Source organism: Pseudonaja textilis, chromosome 3 (assembly GCF_049901715.1).
Source record: "Pseudonaja textilis isolate UNSWEBS1 chromosome 3, rPseTex1.2, whole genome shotgun sequence".
Lineage (NCBI taxonomy): Eukaryota > Metazoa > Chordata > Lepidosauria > Squamata > Elapidae > Pseudonaja > Pseudonaja textilis.
The window spans coordinates 56,097,035-56,117,845 of record NC_141992.1 but is presented as its reverse complement, the minus strand read 5'-3'; the positions used below and the strand labels follow the sequence as shown (position 1 = coordinate 56,117,845).

The following is a 20,811-nucleotide window of genomic DNA, read 5'->3' as shown; positions in this document are numbered from 1 at the left end:
ATTAGGTGGCCAAAGGATTTGAGTTTCATGGTTACAAATTAGTCTTGAACAAGTTGGAAAGATCACTAGAGAACTAAGAATGGATTTAAATACTTGTAAAGAAAAATGAAACTTTAGACATACACTTTTCTTATGGTTTATGTCAGAGCAAAACTTGATTTGCACTGCAGTTATCTTGCTCTCCTTAATGAAGGGGCTGCATGTGCAAGTTCTTGCTAGATATCTTATGCACTTATGCACTTTAGAGCTACTCGTTCACATGTTTATATAAAGAGTCCTCAAGTTATGATGATAATATAAACCTGGTGCAGACACACGAGTTTTCGCTTTGTGTCTCTAGCACTTAGTGACAGAGTTGCCAGTCCCAAGAGCGGCCAATAAGTGAAGGCTTCCTGTTAAACTCTTGATTTTTATATTCTCTGTTATGAGCATATGACAGAAGCCATGTTGTACCACTGTTACTTGCAAGCATGGAGCTACTATAATTTCTATATTCTATTTGAATAAAATGTAAATTCATTCTGTTTGAATAAAATCCTAAATTCAAATTCAAATAAAATGCAAATTCAAATATCAATCCTAGAGAATTGATACTTATCAATGAAATTGACCAACCATACTTGTTAATCAGGAACTCCATTTTCACATCCTTAAAAAAAAGGATGAACGTATGTGAACCTGCTTTCTTTAAAAATCTATTAAAAATGCTGCAAGAATTTTGCTATTGGAGAAAGTTGAGACGAATGTATGATACGCCAAGCTTTGGGAAATCTATCACTGTTCTTTTCACTTGATTTTCTTAACAAAGGGGGTAAAAAAATAGGGGTACCAACCTCATGGAGCGCAATGCCAGCTTGTAGGCCAGGTCAGCATCATGGGGCAGTAAGGCAGAAAAGAGGTACTTTGCAAAAGTGTGCATAGGTACACTTTCCCGGTGGATTACTTCTCCAAGGCCACTAAAAGGACCACCTAGGCAAGAGCAGAAGCATATCAGTGTCTCTCCTTCAACCAACCCTATTTATTTATCAGATTTATGTCTTATCTTTTCATCAAGAGCGCAAGATGGCACATATAGTACACCTTCCTCCAACTGTCCCACCAAACTAACCTCTATTGACCTCACCCCAATTCCTAAGAATGGGGCGTGCATATACGCGCAATCATGCCTACCATCCTTGTCCTACTGTCTCCAATTATTAGTTCCTATTTCTTGTATTTAAACTTACGTTTATTCTTGTTTCTGTTGTATTGTAAGCTTTTGACAAAATAAATACATAAAATAAATAAATAAACCCTCCAATGAGAGAGACTGGGCTCAGAGTACGTGATTGACAGTCAACCAGCGAACTACTGCAACTAAGCTTCGACTTGAACCAGGGTCTCTAATGTTATGATACAAATGGTTTGGAGATATTCCTCTTCTCACCATCAAACTGCAAATCAGATCCTCCTATTTATTTTTCTGATAAGTTCAACTCAGACATTGTGATTAGAATGGCAGAGCTTGTCTCCTTCCCCTTCCATCCCTATGGCAATGGCCAAGTTATCCATTAATTCCACTTTTCAAAGGAAACTGCAGCACATGAATGCACAGGTTTTAGAGCCCACAGTGGAATGGGGAGGGATAAGCACTTCTAATGCTCAGAGATCCAGGACACTGGATCTAACTATCCTCACTCATCAAGATCAATAGACAAATCAATAGAGCCAGATCGATTCCCAGGGAGGACATATTAAAAGACAGATCACAGAAATAGAACAATAGAATATAATTGGTTGTCACCTACAGCTCAGAGCTCAAACCACTCAGATGTGTTATTAATAATCTACAGCTTATTCTGGGCAATGATACTGAATTTTCTCAAGCTATACTTGCATGCAGCCACTCAACCTGAATTAGATTCTCACATTCAACGAGAGATAACATGGGAACTGGCCCCTGCAACAATCCCAGAGGTTGACTTGGACCTCACATCTATGCCAACAGCACTGTCACACGCCCCAACAAATACACACAAAAGATTAGAGGGCTTTCATATGCTTTTCTTCATATGCCACACGCCCTTCTTAATGCTACGTAGGACAAATGGGACAAACTTTGTGCAAAATAATGTATGTGTGTCAAGACGCAAAACAAGAACAAGGTAATATCAAAATATCAAGACTCAAAACAAGGACAAAGTAATATCAAAACATCGCAACTTGCCAGGGTGGTACATCACTGCAGATCGCAAAAGGGCTGTTAGGGCAAAGCCGGACTTTTAACAGCACCATCAAGCAAAGGCAATCTCAGAATGTCTCATCAAACTCAATGGTTTTCTAACACATTACTATTGCTCATTAATAAGGTTCTTCAATCTGTTTTACATACAACTTGCACAGCCATCCTGTCTTCCCCTCCACCATGCTTCCCTCACTCCAATTCTACCTACATAAATCTAGCCATTCTGCGCATCTAATGAAGTGAGTTGCAACTTTCAAAAGCTTGTGTCTCTCAATAAAACTGGTTCATCAGAAAAAGAGTTACCAGCCTCCTCCTGATCATCAAAGACTAAAACAATTCTCTTCCTAAAATCTCTAACACTATGTAGTCTGTTTTATCTAATCCTGATATTCCCAACCTCTTTTTCAATGCATATCACTACCAAATTCTCCTATTCAAAAATATTTTGATACCATTATCTCATTGGCATATGCCATTGCGAACAAGGGACACTGACCGGGTTTCCAATATGGAATTTACTAAAGTGAATCTAATTTTTTTCCCCCTGGATTGTGGACACACAGCTTTGTTTCTCATGAGTGACCGGTCGCAGTAGCATCTCAGTTCTCTCACCTTCCAGAAGCAGAATGCACTGCTTGCGTAGGGTCTGCACCAATACAGCATCAAGCTCCAGCTCTTGCAGGCAGGCAATAATCTGTTCCTCATTACGCCACACTTTGTCTTGCGCGTAAAGGCCTTCTGGCATCACCCGTTGTTGCCCCATCCCCATCAGTGCCACTTCCAAAGCCAGAGATAGGTAGGATTCCCCACTCTCAGGGCAATTGTTGGCCACAGGCACATGCTGATACACTGGAGGCTTTGACTCACCAGCATCTGATGGCCAAGAAAAGAGTTAAGAGGACAGGTGGATCAGACTCCAGATAGTAATTATAATTTCTTCTCATGCCTTCCAAGATACACAATCAGGTTGGCTCTATTAATGCTACTGGTCCAAACGATCCACTCTCACTGCACAACACAGTGGCTGTTTTTGCTGCAGCTCATGTGTTCAATTATGCTGGTGCAGCTGGGCTGAACTACACAGCTTCATTAATTCCACCCCACACCTTCTGAAATAAACACTGCATAGGAATCATAAGGAGCATTACACAAACCTTTCGACTATGAACAAATTAAAAGAGCGAAACACTGCCTACTCCGTTTCTTAGCTGGGATATTTTCTGAAACGGATTTTTGCATTTTTCACAGAGAGAACTTCGTTTGATATCAATTCCTGGGGAATATCCTGTGCTTAGCAGGAGAAGTCAACCATGCCAAGTGCAGATGCCAAAGAGCAAAACATAAAAGATGTCATATTATTATCAGCTAGAGCTAAAGAGCTACATGACGAAAATCTAAGGGACTATTGGAAGGCTGTATCTTCTCTCTCACAGGAACATTTCCATTGAAAATTATGAGCTGGGTTTTTCATATTTATTCATACACATACAGCTTTTAGACAAAAAAAAAAACAGGCATTCAATAACAACAACAGGAATCTGGATGGCTCCAAACTGAACATAGGGAAAAAGCTGGCTTGAATTCAAAATTTGCAATCTGAAGTTCTCATTCTCATACCTGAAATATCAAGGCTGTTTTCATCCTCTATTCGACATGCTTCTGTCAAAGTGAGAAATAAGCAGCCAATCGGATTGAGAGGATGCCCTACCCAGCTTTCCAGGTTTGTGATAGTGGTTGCTCCTCTTTGCAACAGTTCTAGAAGACAGCACAAAACAAGGAAAATCCCAGAGTAAGGTCACAGTGGGGAATCCTCTTTGGCTTCATCTTCCAAGCCACAATGCTCAAAACTATCCCTCAAAACTTGCGATAGGTAATAGGGATTCCTTTCAATTTGTTGTATTTATTCTCTGTTCTTCCATTTTGACAAGGTTGTTCCAACAAGGCCGTGCCCGGTTTTGGCTTCAGATTCTGAAGTACTGTAAATTCCATGCATTCTGTGTTTACAAAAAGACCAATGGCCAACTCAGTCCAATAGCATCCATTTAAGCAAGTATCCTTTATATGGGCAACACTAATTTCAAATGGACAGTCATTCTTTAAAAGATACTTGCAAAAATAATTGCCCTATGGCTAAAATTTGTTTGGAAAGATCAGAGTGGCAACCCTAGGGATCTCCTATGTTCCAAACAGCATAAAGAGAATGTATCAAGAAATCCAAATTAACATTCATAAAGTTGGATTGGTACCAAAGTCACAAACACAAGCTAATCCATACCTTTCTTCTGATGTTTGTATATCTCCAGCTGCCTCTGTTGTTGCAGTCTCAGAGTGTTGATTATAGCCACAGTTAGGCGGAGAGCCTCCTTGGGGTAGCCATGGGATCGCAGGGCATCAACCCGGGCGCAAGCAGTTGGGACATGTTCTGTGGCATCATGTCAGGATAGAAGGTAATTAAGCCTCGATTAGAGACAAATAAACCATACAGGCAGTCTAAGGCTAACCTTTATTTATATATTCTGTTCTGTTGCATCCCCCCCATTTAATGATGGCTAACATGCAAAAATAGGCCTTTGGATGCTTGCTTAGTTTTCTCTTTGCCTTTTTCATAGTGCAGCATTGAATGTGTGTAATATGCAGCTCATGTACTGTATTTCAGTTCTTGTATCTGCCAAAGCGTTATTATCCTAACCTTGTATTTTTTAATAAAGCCATGGTGGTATAATATTCATCCAGGAAACAGATTTTTCAACTCCTTCCTTTCAAAAGACAACCCACATACACAGACGTAGTATGTTCCCTGATTATAATATGTAACATTAAATAAAAATATTGAAAGATTCCCCTTTCAGAAAAAGAAGGCAAATGAGGGAACAATTGTATCCTAGCATAGCCTTTTTCTCCTAACATTCTAATTTTATTGCAAAAGGAAATTGCCTTTGTATGTTTTGAACCTCCCCTAGTCCCATAGTCTTACATTACTACATTTTTCAAACTGAGCCACAGTTACAATTCTATCCTTCAAATCTCCTATTTACACAGAGCCCTTATGATGTATCTTCTATCTTTTATAACTTCTGCTCAACCTCTAGAATACCTCTCTGGAAGTGATTTTGTATCACGTGTATGTTCTATGCTATTCCTGATAGTATTATTACCAGAGAACAACATGTCCTGTGGCAACACAACTGCATGGCCTAGAAATTCATCTGTTCTTGATTATTGTTCCCCCCATCGCCCACCCCAAAGTGACAGTGACTAGGAGAGAAACAGATGACACAGACTGGTTGGAAAGCTGAAAAGAACTTCTTCCTCTCTAAATGTCCCTGTCATGGGGAATGCATGCATACATGCATGCAGAAAGTCATAGGAGTGGACAATCTGTGAAGAAAATATTTTTGTAAGGTATCTCGGGATCTTTCATGACAGATGCATCCCTTTCCTTTGCTTTCCTCCAAATCCTCAGCTGATTTGCTCCATGTTTTTAGGGCTCCTGAAGAAAATGCTTGGGTCCTTTCAAAAATGTTTGTTCCTATTCTATGTGCAGTATACACACCTTTTTAAAATTATATCATTCAGATGTTGCTGGCAAATCAAAAACAAATCCTCAGTGCTCTCAATTTCCTCCAGGGGGAGCTCCAAGAAAAAGAAGCAAGAGGATTGGACAATGCATTTCAGTTATGTCTTTTGACAAATTCAAATGATCTATCCAAATAAGGATTGAGGAGAAGGAGGAAGATGCAGAAATGGCTAAAAAGTTTTGTCACCTGACCAAGGTCCCATGCACTGGCTGCTATGTCCTTGAATTTCTATATTCTGTGCTACATAGGTCTTACTTTCCTAATGAAGCTATAAAGAGGTGGATCTGTTATGTTACGATATGGGATTAATTTAGCACGGTAAGCTTCATTGAACTAGAATAGATGAAAAGCCTATTACAGTCCTACTGTACAATCATTTTATAACTTCAGTGTTTGGCTACAGATTTCAATTTTAATGCCTTTCATTTAATTTCAATTTGTTATTTTGTTATTAGTAGAATTTCTGGCTTAGTTACCAGTGCACTATTGCATTTAATTACAACATCAGCAAACTCTTTCCATACTAAATTAGGAGTGTCTCAATACACAGTATCCCAATATACAGCAAGGAAAAACAGGTCTACCTTTGCTCCAAAGGCTAAGTATTGAGTATTGCAAGTGACTACGTGCCAGGCTTCTCAAATTCTGGAAAGTAAGCCTGCCCCCGAAAAATGGCTATCTGGTGTCCGCGGCCTCCTCTTCACTACAGAGGGCTGCAAATGGCCCCACGGCCCTCTAGAGGCTGCTCCGGACCATTGGAGCAGCTTTCAGCTGTTACACGGCTCCGAAAAACAGCTGAGAAGCTGAGCAGCATATATTTGAATATAAAGCTGTTTTGAGGCTTTTTTCCCCCTTTGAACGTAGTAAGGCTGCCTTTGGAGAAAAAAATTCCAAAGGCAGGAGAGGCAGTGACTTGCGTCCGTCGTGGCTGAGGACTGAGTCAAAAGCTGAGAGGAGCTACCCAGAGTGGGCAGAGCTAGGCTAATAAGCCTTTCAGACAGACTCAGTCTAAGCAGCTAGGACAAGAGTAACACCCACTCCTGATCTGTTGCAGAACGGGAGAACGGGACAACACTCACAAATGCAAGAATATTATTCTGTCCTAGAGAGATCACCGCTTCTTTGATAAATATTCTAAAAACGAAACAAAATAAAACTGCACAGCAACCATTAACCAGGAAGCTTACCCAGCCACAATGGTTGCCCTTGTGAGTTGAAAAGAAGGCCCTCACCCTCCCTGGGGTAAGACGGAGAAATGTAGAAATCACTGCTGATTATTCGCTGGAGATGACTGTCCTGCCAGTGGAGATCACAGCCTTCAATGGCACGAGTGAATACTGTGCGACGTGGCCTTGTTAAAGAGCCTATAAGGAAAAGAACAGGTAAGAACATAAAAACCCTGCTGGATCCAACATGGCATCGATTCTCACAGGGAACAATCAATTGCACAAGGAAGCCAACTAGTCTTCCAGCAGATGGCCATTGAAAGCAGTCCCTCATCCATCAAAGTAATCAGATAGAACATCAAAATACAGAGTGGTCTTCCCAAACTATTCCCCCTGCTTGGGGCAACCCATTGGTCACAATGGACCCGTTTACAACCAAACTGCTCACATGCATTAAAACTGAACATCGGGCAAGGAAAGTACAATTCAATCCCTGACAGAAGAGCTAGGAAGAGTTCTAAGTAGTATTACTGACCAAATGCTACATTCTTTTACATACTAGCACGGGAACTCTATGCTCTGCTATGCTGTGCTATTCACACCATTTTTAATCTGCTTTTTGGCATTAAAAAAAAAACAGACTCAGAGGATATCAAAATCTTTGTATAACATTCCAGGTCTACTGTCATCCTAAGAAGTCTATTAGCAGCATTTTTTTGCCATTTACAATATAAGATCAGGGCAAGAACACTGTTGCTATGAGTGCTATGTTGAAAATATCTCTCCCAATATGAACATTGGGAAGCAAAGACTTGGAAACTTTGCACACAAAGATTGGGAAATGTAACCCCTGATGTATTATATATTAAGTAATATGAGTCAATTTTTATGCATTCAGCTTGCACAGAGTTCAAGGCTGGACAGGAATTGTTTGAGACTGCAAAGCATTCAAATGATGTTTTTGCTGAGTATTGTTAGCAAAATTGTTATAACAGAATATTGTTATAAAATCCAGGTATACAAATTGTAGTATTTCCAGCACAAAACAGCATGGGGAAATAATTGAGGAGACAAATAAAGCTGACCAATTCTTTTCTAAACTGGATAATTTCCAGTTAACGTTACAACAACAACAACAAACAAGCAACAAACAACCTACAGCGGGGTTCATCCATTGCCTGGTACTAATAACTGAGAAGAATACAAGGAGGGAATTAAAGAGAAAATCAGGAACAGAGGAAGAGACAGAGAGAAAGAGGCCACTAAAATATCCCATTATGAAGGCAGGAGCTAGGAAGAAGACAAGATTTATAGATCTCTGACAATCTGAATCAAAACCATTTTACTTCAATTGGGAAATTTTAATAAGAACTAGGCAACCTGTGCCTCACTGGGTCATCATTTCAAAAAATAATCCCTTACCTAAACAGAGAAACAGAATGACCCCTGGCCAGCAAAAAAAATAGTGAGAAGGGACAGCGATAGCCAACTTCCCCACTGACTTTTCTTGTAAAAAGCTGGCAAGGAGTGTTGCAAATGATGGTCACATCATTGCAGCTGTCTGTGGCAGCGCAGCAGCATTGAAGCAGCCACAATTTTGCCAACTTTGTCAATTTTTTCCCACAAGAGTCACAGGTCCTGAATTCTGTAAATTAGCCAATTTGAGGTAGATTGATTCAAAAATTGTTGCTCTATGATGCACCATTTCACCCAATTGAAGGTTACAAACAATCAAACAGACACAAGAGTTTTAGTAGTATATAGATTAATATTATGCCTAACGTGTAATATCGGGCAACATTCTTTTGTTCATTGACCTACCAAGCTGAAATGCAGAACAGTCCTATACCACGAACTGGATTTCTATTAACCCATAACTGGGATCTTGTAAGATTATTTTTAGCTATATATGGAATCTAAAGAAAGATGTTACATTATAAACAGTGAAACTATCTCTGCCACACTTACTTTGCCTGTGACTAGAGCTCTGAGTAAGTGCACTAGTGATGTTGGGAAGTTCATTGCTGTAGTTTCCATCTTCCAGTGGACAAACATCCATATCACCCCACTTCCGGAGCTGTCGCAGCCAGCATGCCTTTTCTTCTAGCGTGCAGTGTGGATTTAATACAACGCACACCCATAGGGCCCCTGTAAGAGCAAGCCAAGCGCTGAAATGTATTTTTGTAGTTGAGCAGACAACAAGAGTTCCCCCCATAGGTTCCTTGCTTTGAAGAGTTTGGAAATGTTTACATCTTGTTTCAGGGAATTGCACTGAGCCCAGAGGGAGAATTTATAAAAGAAACTAGCTAACTAACTCAAGAACACATCTTCCATAAATCAGCTTAATTGTATCCCTCAGAGCTTAAAATGGAGAGGCAATGTGAATCCAAGATTATTCCTGTCTGCCAGGATATATCAACTGTTTGAACTGTACTTCAAAGACTGCTTAAATGTATGCCAGCAAGTCCCAATGTTGGAAACCCCACGATAGCCTGATTTCTATACTGCGCATTTAGTCCATTTTGGAAAAGTGGCATTTGCCCCATAATCAGCAGCAACAGTATAATTACTGCTCCCAGTACTGTAGTTCAAATCTGCAGGTCCGTTAATGCTGTACATCTAAGAATATATATTATTATTTGGCAAAAGAATCTGAAATTAAGCAAAGACTAAAGGAACAGTTGCCTTGCAATTGAGTTTCACTTCTGATGACTTTGTGGCCAGGAGTACATATAGTTTTCTTGGCAACCATATGGGAAAATGTTTTATTCCACAACTATTTTTTCAGTTTCCAATGTAGCCTTCAACCCTTGCATTTTCTAATGATCTCCTATCCCAACCGGCTCAACACTTACTTTTTCAGGCCAGCTGAGGTCAATTATATGCTGATGAGGGATACAGATATAAAACCAAAAAACCCACTCTTTACTCTGGGTGGTTGTTTAGAGTTTTAAAAGAGATTATGTGTTTTATGTATATCACATGATTTGTGGCTACCTTTATTTTTATATGCTGTACTTAATGACATACTTCATATTTTGCAACTATCTCTAAAAATACTTTTCCTCTTCCTGTGAGCAATCATCTCACATTTTATTCATTACTCCATTTGATTAAAAAAAATTCAGAAATTTTGAGACACATAAGGATACAGTAAATGCAGATATATGCTTAAGTATTCTAATAACAGAGTGTGCAGATTTGTGTATAACTGGAAAACTTGTACAAAGAGCTCTAAGAAAAGGTTTTCTATACCCAGCAAATTAAAACTCTCAGGATGCGCACTTTAAGCAGGTTTCACACCTCTTAGAACTGGAATTGGCTAGGGCTCCTCCTAAACCTGGATCAATTTCATTCAAAGTCTTTATGCTTTGACTTTATGCTTTGCAATTCACCAAGATGAATGTTCACCAATTACGTGTTTATATTGGTTTAACGGGAGTCTATAAATTTGTTGTACTTGGTATCTGTGACAGAATTGTACAAATATTATCTTTAGAATGGGACTTTAAATTAAAACAAACAAATAAATTAGACTTAATGGTCAGCCTTTTTATTATTTAATCTTTCTATCTCTTCCCCTTTCCAGCTTTTCCATATACTTCTAAGGACATTTTCACATGAGATGCTCCATTTTAAACCATCGCTTAGAAATCTATGATCCCATGTCACCAGTTGCATTTGACAGCCAAGCAGATTTGTTTCTGGTTCAGTTATGGCAGCGGTGTCAAACTCGATTTCATTGAGGGACGCATCACGGTTTTGTTTGACCTCAGAGGGCCAGGGTGGGGAGGAGGTTGTAGGGTGGGGCCAGGGTGGGCATTGCCAAGGGGCGTGACACAGGATTGCACCTCCGCACACATGGTTTTATACACTTATAAAAATAGAGACGCGTGTGTTTCTGTGATTTTGTTTATTTAATGCATACTTGATCTACTTGATCTACCCTATGAAAGAAGACCAGATCAAGAAACTGACTTCATAGGAAGACTAGAACCATAAATTATTGACGTAGCCTATAGTAGCAGAATCCTGCAAGCCTGAAAGATAAAATATTTTACTTTTCCCTCCTTTTATAACCTTCTGAGTCAAGGACGGCCTCCAGCAGCACTCTGGAAGCCAAAACGCCCCATTTTTGGTCTCACAGGCACCACTGGCCAGTCCTTCGTTATTTCCAGGCCGGCCTTGCAGGCCAGATCTAAGTACCTTGTGGGCTATATCCGGACCGTGAGCCTTGAGTTTGACACCCCTGAGCTATGGTTATGTTTAAAAACCACAATCAATTAGTTGTAACTAGGAAAGATTGTGACTCCACAGAGCTGTGGAGAGTCTTCTTCCCATTTACAGAAACTCCTGCCTCACCCAGGATTTCAGCCCTCAGCAGAAGTTTCAAGAAACATTGTGGCTTGGCAACTCCCCTTCTAGGAATTACTCACGGTTTTGTTTGGTTTTGGGGTACAATCAGAAAACTGCATACAGCATGACATAAGGATCATGTGGATGGAGATGGAGAGCAGAACAAGCCATTTGTTTCCATTTTGATAGAAAAGCAAGTAAGAAACGTTTTGCTCCTCCGGCTCCTGTATCAACCGGAGGCAAGTTAATGATTTTTTGCATTCCTTGTTAGAAGTGTGGACTATTTTTTTAAAAAGTGTTTTTGAGTGCTTAGGGAATCAGTGGCAGAGTAAAAGAGCCCTGAATCTGTAAATAGCTACTCCCAACCTCCTCTGCTAATAAGCATCTCAGGTTCCCTCATATTTCTCAGACTGTCCCCTTCATTATGGAACTGGGGTGGTTTGGGGATTTTTTTGTGTGAGCCTAACCGTAAATGCAGGGCAGCCATCCTTGAGCTTCTAAGAGTTTCACCCCTCAAACAGAACAGGAAAAAAAGCAGCTTTATAGATCTCGCTTTTTTTTTTTTTTTTAAGTTTCCTAGCTGGCAAGCCTGCTCCTGAAGGGCTTCTTTTCCAAAGCTGGCAGTTTAAAGAATCAGTTCTTTTGATAAAGAGCCACAATGCTCAGCATAGAATAATACATTGATCTGACTCCTGGGTGGCAGGTTTTTAAAGTCTTCTTTCTGGGCTTATACAAAACAACGGCTCTCAACCTCAAACTGCTGGGAATAAATGGCCGGGGATGGGAAATAATCTAATTGCCCTGTTCCCTTTGCATGCTCTTCTGAAATATGGTCCCAGTTACTGCCAGGGGAAACAATATGTCAACATAAGGATAATATATAAAACATGGATCCGGGTTCACTAGACATCTGTTGGGCATATATTGATATTTTCGGAAATTCTAATGAAAACAGAATGAAACATGTTTATGGGACTATGAATTAGTATTTGTTTTGTTGTATAAAGGCATCAAAGCAATATATTTGAGATATTTGGGGTTTTGATTGCTAATGCTGTAGTATGTTTCCCAGATGGCCTAACTGATCTATAGCATTCCCATTTTATCCTCGTTCTACCTTCAAATATACATGCTTACGTTTGCACAGGCAGTCTGCAACTTGCAATCAATCATTTTATGACCTCTGAAAAGTTACAAGGGCCATGGAATGGGTGCTTTATGGCCAGTAAACCATCCCCAGCTGTTGTAAATAGTTGTGTTCCATACACACACACACACACACACACACACACACACACACACACTGGTCACATGACCACATATGTTGGGTGCATCAGCTTTGCAATCTCTTGCAGCATTCTACAATCATATGACTGCAATTTGCAATGTTATTTGTCACTTTCTGGCAACTTTTTTGCTGGTTTCTAGCAATAAATGCTCGTTCAAAAAATAGGTTCACTTAATCACCGCTACCTTTGCTTAATTTCCATGGTGAAAAAGACCAAAAAATTACAACCTTAATGACTTACAACTGGATTCTACGGTTATAAGATGAGGACTACTTTTACAGAAATCTACGCTATGTTAACCTTTAGCTATAATGATTATCCTGTGTGAACAAAGCTAGTTGAATCTTTGCCTCTCCTCTAGTTCCATATTAATTTCCTATGTATTTTTTAAAGTTATTTTCCCAATTAAATGTGTAGAGTCCCATAAAATACCCAATTGGCATATTTTTCAATCATTCAAAATCTCAGTCACTACTGGTATTCATATAGTTAAAACTGGGTAACCTTGTATTTTTTGAAAAACCAGATTATAAATGAGTAAAGGATACAATCTTAAATTTTTCATTGGAGAACCACAAAAATAGTACCTTTAATAGCAGAGATAATATTGTTTGGGTATAGAATAGGAGCACAGTTCTTAAACCTCACTGATCCCGAATGTATGACTAGAACTACACACAAATATTCCGGACAATACTACTCAAGTGTGGGTATGTGTCTTTAACTCCTCTGCTGTAAAGAGAAACTACCCTCCATCAGGAGGAAGAACAATAGTAACTCTAGTAACAACTCAATTAAAAAATACAATTACTCAGTTCAAATGTAATGCCAAAGAATTACAAGATCAAGTCTCCAGCTGGTGCACTCTTCTTCTTCCCAACTGGTTTCCACAAATCACAGTTTGCCAGATTCTAGCAAAAGGGCCAACAGAGAAATAACTGAAGCATATCAGCTTCAGGCTTGTTTCATTTGATGTTTCACCTGAAACAAGCTAATTTTTCCCACATTTTGTTTTCTTCCCCATTCTGGTCTCCAGCTGTAAACAAAATAAAGGTTAAGCTGCTCAAAGATTAAGGTCGAGCTATAATCCAATTGTTTTCAACTTAATTAGGATCTAATCTTTAATATCACTGCAATGGGATTAAAGCTTCAGATTTTCTCAGGGACGGTAATACCAGCTTTCCTCTTGTGTTTCAGCTGGGAGAATCATGTGAGAGCATTTATTTGGAATTTTCAATGTCTTGATTTGATCAGAAATAAAAACTTTCCCTTTTCAACCCCTGCCCTCTTTATTTAAATTACAAATCAGGTCATAATTCTGAGATTTTCTATTTGAGCATGAACTATTGAGATCATTTTGAATGTACAATTGATGGCGAGGCAAAGTTAGGTAATTTTGTTTTACCAAGCTCACAAATTGTGAAACTATGAGCTGGAGAAACAAAGGGAATATTAATACTAAGGAGGAAGGAATGAAAAACATAAACAAAACCATGAAGAATGTGGCAATAAAGATCAGAATAATTAAAGCAATGGTTTTACCAAGGGAACATCTGGTTACAAAAGCTGTACACAGAGAAAAAGAAAATAAAGCAACAGGTAAATGATGGGACTGTTTGCCAAATATAATGATAAAAAACTCTTTCTTAGTTCTGTATTTCCAACCAGGCATAAGATTTAGATAAGCAGTTTTACTGAATTAGGAAGCTATACATACAAAAAAAAATTATGCAAACACATAGGAATCTTGCCTTGTGTGTTTCTATGTGTATCAGTACCAAGGTACAAATCCCGGGTTCCTTTCTTCTTCTTTAGACTATGGATTTTTGGGTGCACTTGAAGCATTCTGCCGTCTACCCCCAAGCTGCTACTTCTGGTGTTGATAGGATCACATGCAGAGGGAGGGAAGGGGTCACTTATGTTATAATAAAAGCATGACTGGTCAATTGAAACCTTCTCCCATTTTTAAATGTGTTGAACACACACTGAACACACACTTAAAAAGGACAGGACTTTGATCATTGGTTGTACCTGCCACTTTGAAGTTGTTGTCATACTCTCCCAAGGTGGCAGCCAATGTGAGAATCGGTGTGTGTGTGTGTGTCTGGCTCACCAATGTTAACTCTTTTAGTAAGTTCAGTGGGTAGGATCAAAAACTTTGTTGGAATATTCAGAACTGCCAGAAGTTATAACTGATCAAGATGGCAAACATTTGTCTGTGCAAGATTTAAGCTCCATTTGATGCATCTAATGAAGTTTAATCTCATTTTAAGTTTCAGATGTAATTATGCATTGTGATTATTCAAGAATGGAGATGAAAACTTTGGAGATCCATGCCAAGGGCTACTGAAATCTTTAAATGATGTACCACTGTTTTTCAAAATGTAAGCATCCAACATCAATTGACATCCTAGATATCGATTCTCAATGCTGAGTCACAAGCTAAGGTCAACTATATTATTTCCCTAGCAGTCTCTACTCAAATTACCATGAATGCACAAAACCCAGAGATTCAGGCAAGTTCTGGGTATTAATCTATTTTTATGAAGTTGATGAAAGAAAAACTTTTTTTTTCATATTAAACTTTAAATTCCAGTGCAAGCCTATGCCCCGGGAAAACAGGAATATTACTTTTAGCAGAGATTATAGATCACTTATAGAACATATTTTTTGTATACAAAATTTCCCTGTATCCCCATTAGAAAGAATCAATTAGCAGATAGTGGGAAAGGATAACTTTTTTTCCTATTTTTGAGGAGAAAGGCTCATTTGAAAATGGACTTTGAACCATTCTCTTTCTCTCCTTTCCTCCCACACACACACAGACACAAACTCATTTACTAACTCATTTAGCCTATAGTCTATAGTAATGCTATTCCCAGCTCTGTATGGTTTCCAGCTGCCACCACAAGTCATCTGCTGTTTTCTTGCAGCCTTTCCGATCTGAGTTCCTTCTAGCCTCAAGCATTACAAACTGCTGGACTTACCCAACTCATCCCACAGTTGTCGACATTTGTCAGTCATGCCTGTTCCTTGTTGTCTCCAGAGACCAAGACGTGGATCTGCCATGAACTGCTCTGTTATTAGCGTCAGCATCCTAGCTCCATTGGAATCTCTCATGCGCAGCATTTCACGGACCTAAAATAAAAAAGGAGGACATATAGACTTTCAATCATATAGGTGTTGGATTTAAGGGTGACATGAATTAGCTTCTACATGGTCTTTCATTTTGCCCAGAGGATGTCCCACCATACACTTGGAGCTAAATTACAACTCCAATTATCCTGATCATGATGGCTGCAATTGATAGGAATGGAGATAACCAGATTTTTGAGGGGTGGGGGTGGAGATTATGTTCTTCTTACAAGATGATAAAAAGCTTGCCATCATCAAGCTGCCTACATGGTTGTGAAAATGTCTCTAAATGTCTCTCTACCTTGTTGAACAAATATCAAGCTATTCAGGCAAGCCAAAGAAATATTTTTTCCCTGAGAATAAGAGGCATGCAAAATCATTACTAAAGAATATGATAAGCCAGATGGTGATTTTTATAGTCTTCAGCCAGTACAGATTGAGCCAGATATACTCAAATCATGATCCCCATTTCCAACAATGATCAAATCCAAATGCTTTGTGGATTATTGAACTTCCAAATTCCCTCCTCAAAAAATACCCTGGAATGTGGGTTTAGATTATGAGAATTCTTGTAATCAACTTGTCTCCCTTTACTGTTCTATAATTTGGGGGGGAAATGCGTCATGGCTGAAGAAACAGATGTTTCACTTTAGACCTTGAATCCCTCACAATGATGGATTATTAAAAATCATTACAAAAACCATTCCAAGTAAAATGTCTAATCTTGTAATCTGATGCAAACTCTATTTGAAATAAAAAGGTTTGGTTTAAATGATATCTAAGACTTTATACAACAGATTTTTGAAGTGAAGTGTGGAATCACCATACCTGGACATTTTCAAATATAGGAAGGCATATCCTGCTCAAGAGATATAAGTGCTTACAGAATTCTATTTATCATTTCTTGCATGCTGGATTCTGCAAGGGAACTTATCACTAGATCTAACTAGAATTTCTCTAACACACTAGGTTCTAGAATAATATTTTCTCAAAAAGTATATTGCTCAGATGGAACATTTTAGAATTAAGATCAAAGCATACACCAACAATATCCTTTACTTTGTATGAAGTATTTATAAAAGAAGTTATGGGAATCAGTGGCTATTAGTCCTGATTATGGTGTAACTGCCTATAAAGCTATTTGCAGGGAGGCTAGTGAACTTCCTTGTAGTTGTCCAAAGTGAGAATAGACTGCTAGACTACATGGAAATAGGTTCAATCCAGAAAGGACTGCTTATATCCTTAATTATATAGATTGTCCTAAATACGATTAACTAACTTTCCATCTATCTATGAATGACTGATATAAAATTGCAACAATATATTTGGAACAGTTTTAAAAAGAAATCTTGCAAGTATCCATACATACAAGTATTTCCTGCCAATTCTTAAAAAAAAAAACCACACTTTTTTTATACCATTAATATTTTGACCATCTTGACTGCTCTTAGCTATGAAAAACTAGACATTAATGCTTATGGATTAGTCTCAGGTCATGTAATTTTTTTTTTCTCAGAAGCATACATAGATTAATTCAATGCAAATATCTTTATAGTTTGTTAATCTGAATGCTTATACTTTTGCCTTCAATACTCTTATACACTGTCTACATGCTGCTGTTCTGTCCATTCATACAGTTCATATTGGTTATATGTATTCATAAGAAGGATTCTAGGTATTCCTTTTTCATGATAGTCCTGTGACAGAACAATCTAATCTGCTACATTGTTCAAACTCTGTTGATTTAGAATAAAAGCTAGGAGCGTTGAATTCTAAATAAAGGTAGTACATACTTCTAAAAAACCCTTCAGCAATTGCTTTTAAACCACTGCTATAATCACTTTATTTTAGCCCAACTCACTTTATAGGATGCTTTTTTTTTGTAAATTTTATTTGAGTTTTCACAAAAAAATACAAATAAAACATCTTTTTTGAAAGTAGTGTAATCCCGGGTTACATTTCTTCGTACAGACACAAATTCAGTGCCATGCTCATTTTTATGTTCTATTCCATATCTTATTACTGTGTTACATTTTCTACATAGCTTCTCCCCTCTTTTAATTTTCTCAATTTTATTTTAATTATCTCATCTCAATTCAAATCATTATATTTATACTTTTTGTCTGTCCTGTTTCAATTATCTATTATCTTTTCTCATTAAACAAAGTTTCTCCTGTAGTTGCTGATTGGAGTATTATACCTTTATATCTTTTAAGTTTATCTATTTAACTCTTATTTAGGCTTCAATATATACCTTAAAGTTATAACATTCAATATAATACATAACTTCCATTCGGATTCTGCTTGGTACATTCTTAAAATACACACTATATTCTTAAAAAAAGAAAAAATTATAAATATATGTAATTAAAACAACACATTCCATTCCAATTCAATTCTATAATTAATGTTAATATTCATTAAAATCTTAATTTCTTTAACATTACTTTTCAATTAAATATCATACTTCTATGGGAACAGTTATAAGCTTTCCATAATTAATTTCCCCCCTTCACTTATATTTTATAAAACATTAACTAATTAAAATGTTCCCGTCCCTTCCTAATTCAATTTTCTCATTTATTTTATTTCACTTATTTTATTAACAAACATTTCACTAAATTACATTAACTGTTTTATCCCTCATTTTAATCATACATTGTTTCCAATTTTTTAAAGTTATTTCTATTACTAATATAACAATACAATCTTATGTACCTTTACAGAATCCCTTTTCAGTTAAATTTTCACCCATTATCTCTAAATAGGCCCTGTTTCTCTATATCTTGTTTCAGTCCTTTTAACTTCTTTTCCTTTCCTTCTTCCCTCTCTTCTTCTCTCTCCCCTTTTACCCCCTTGTCTCTCTATCTCTATTTCTCTCTTCTGTATTCCCCTCTTCTGTTGCTTTCCAGTATTATACTTATTTTTTGAATTATTTTTCTTTTCTTTGGTTGTTTTTTTAAGTCTTAAATTCTCCATTCTCTTTCCCCCCTTTCCTTTTTCTTCCCCACATAGAATTACTTGTTCATTAAAGATGGCTTCTTCTTTGTCTCAGTCTTCTTATTTTGCAGACGTTTCTTGTTGTTTCTCATAGTTCCAAATCTCCATTTCTAAGAGTTGAAAAACGAAGCCAAAAGAACCCCTCCCTTCTTGTGCATCTTCTTTGTACTTTTTAAGTTCCAATTTCAATTCATCCAGAAGTAGTGCCATTGTATAAATTTTTAAACAACCACCCAATTAATTTTAGTCATTCAAATACAATAACCAAGAATCCAAAGATCACCAAGTAATCCAGATACATGCAAGCTGTTTCTTTTTGCTCTTTTTTTCACTTTCTCTTCCTGGGGTTCTATGGTTTCAGTTAAAATGTATCTTTTGGAAGTCTTGTTGAAGTTTTACTGTAGATTCCTTTTAATTCCAGGCAGTCTCCTCCCTCTTTCCAGATCCTGCCCTTTTATTCTTTTTCTCTCCTTTCCTGCCCATGAAAAATTTTTTAGTGTACAGAAATCTTTATTATCCCTTTGACATTTTGTTTTATTTTCAGCTTAATTGCCTGTTGATGTCAAAGCGGATTTTTCCAATTTCTTATTTAAGTCTCTTAGTTGTCAGTATAGGGAAAGGGAGAGAAGGAAAAAAAAAAACCTTTCCCTTTTCACTTTCCTTCATTGCTTCAGACTCTTCTTTGGGAACGATGTTATTTTTTTGTAAGTTTAAATTCCAGGGTACCTTAGTTGTTGCTTTTGCACTTTAACCTGGTCAGCCAAAACTTTCACTTCTTATCTTCCTCCTGCACGTTCTTTTCTGGTCGAGTTCTTCTTTGAGGTGGCTATTTCTGACCACTGCTGTAACCGCCTTCAGGAAAGGGAGTAATGGGCAGCTGAGGAGGAGAGATGCAGCTCTCCTCAACCCTGCTGGCAATCTCCCCCCTCTTCACCACCTCACCACCTTCGGGTGGCTTAGCCCCGAAACCAGCTGGCTCGGGGCACTCCAGCGGCGAGCCCAGACCGAAACCGTGCACGATCATGGATTTCTGTCTGTCGCCGAACGAACTCAAACCAGAAGCCCCTTTATAGGATTCTTGTGGGGAATTATTTAAAAAAAAACCCATTGCTGCTATCAGAATCATAAGCAAGTCTTGCTTGTTCAGATGGCTTTGTATACGGTTGCATTTTTACTCATTATAAACAATATTGATGAGGTTGTGCATGTTTCCATACATGCATATGCCAAAATCCAGCAATGGAGAAACACACGGTTATATGTTCCACTTTTGCCACTATTACTTTTCTATGTTACAATCTTTTATTAAAACCAAAATCTCTACTGCAAAGGTTTGATTGATAAATCTCCCTTGAGTGAAGTTAATCATTAGAAAGCACCAAAAATGTCTATCCAAACAAAATTTGCATAAGTGGAAATACCTAACGATAAGCTAATTGCGAGTAAGATACAATATTGTTTTTGATTCCTAGTGGCCATCACACCAATGCAATTTAACATGCCAGTTCCAGTCCATCTCTGGAAAAGACAGAACGATATAATCCTAAATGTTGATTTCACAGAGAAAAGAACAGCAAGTTGAAAGAATATTATAAAACTTCAAGGGTAGAAAGTTTTGCAAATGTGACAGAAAAGGGAATCTATGTCTCACCTTAGCAAACATGGAATTGAGTTGCTTCCCAGAGCCATAGTATCCTCCTTGGGAAAGGAATAGCTTCACCTGCTCTCGAACCTGTTCCTCATCCAAATGCCAGCAATTTTCATCATCAATACTGGCTCCTGCAGTAGGGTCTGGAGCACCTATGGCAAGAAAACTCAGCTGTTAAAAGAAATCTTCTCCATGGCTTTAAAAGGGCAAAATTGCCTATTATCCCTTAACCCTATCATATAGTAAAGCAGGACTGACAAACTCCCGACCCAGGGGCCAAATGCATCAAACACTAGCCACACCTACACCCAGTTTAGCAAAGGGGAAACGCACGTCATCACATCACCATGACAATGTGAGTTTGACACCCCTGTAGTAAAGCAACGTTTCTTAACCTTAGCCACTTTAAGATGAG

General features: G+C 38.0%; 1 protein-coding gene across 1 annotated transcript in view; it reads right to left on the bottom strand.

Moving 5' to 3' along the window:
* ZSWIM5 (zinc finger SWIM-type containing 5) overlaps positions 1-20,811 on the bottom strand; it is a 131,834-nt gene that overhangs the window by 6,793 nt on the left and 104,230 nt on the right. Inside the window, exons 3-10 of the mRNA XM_026707329.2 lie at positions 20,400-20,548; positions 15,601-15,751; positions 8,937-9,116; positions 6,990-7,166; positions 4,500-4,646; positions 3,842-3,979; positions 2,837-3,097; positions 834-969 (exon numbers count right to left, since the gene is read on the bottom strand). Coding sequence (XP_026563114.2) covers positions 834-969; positions 2,837-3,097; positions 3,842-3,979; positions 4,500-4,646; positions 6,990-7,166; positions 8,937-9,116; positions 15,601-15,751; positions 20,400-20,548 — 1,339 coding nt within the window. The remainder of the gene's footprint in view (positions 1-833; positions 970-2,836; positions 3,098-3,841; positions 3,980-4,499; positions 4,647-6,989; positions 7,167-8,936; positions 9,117-15,600; positions 15,752-20,399; positions 20,549-20,811) is intronic.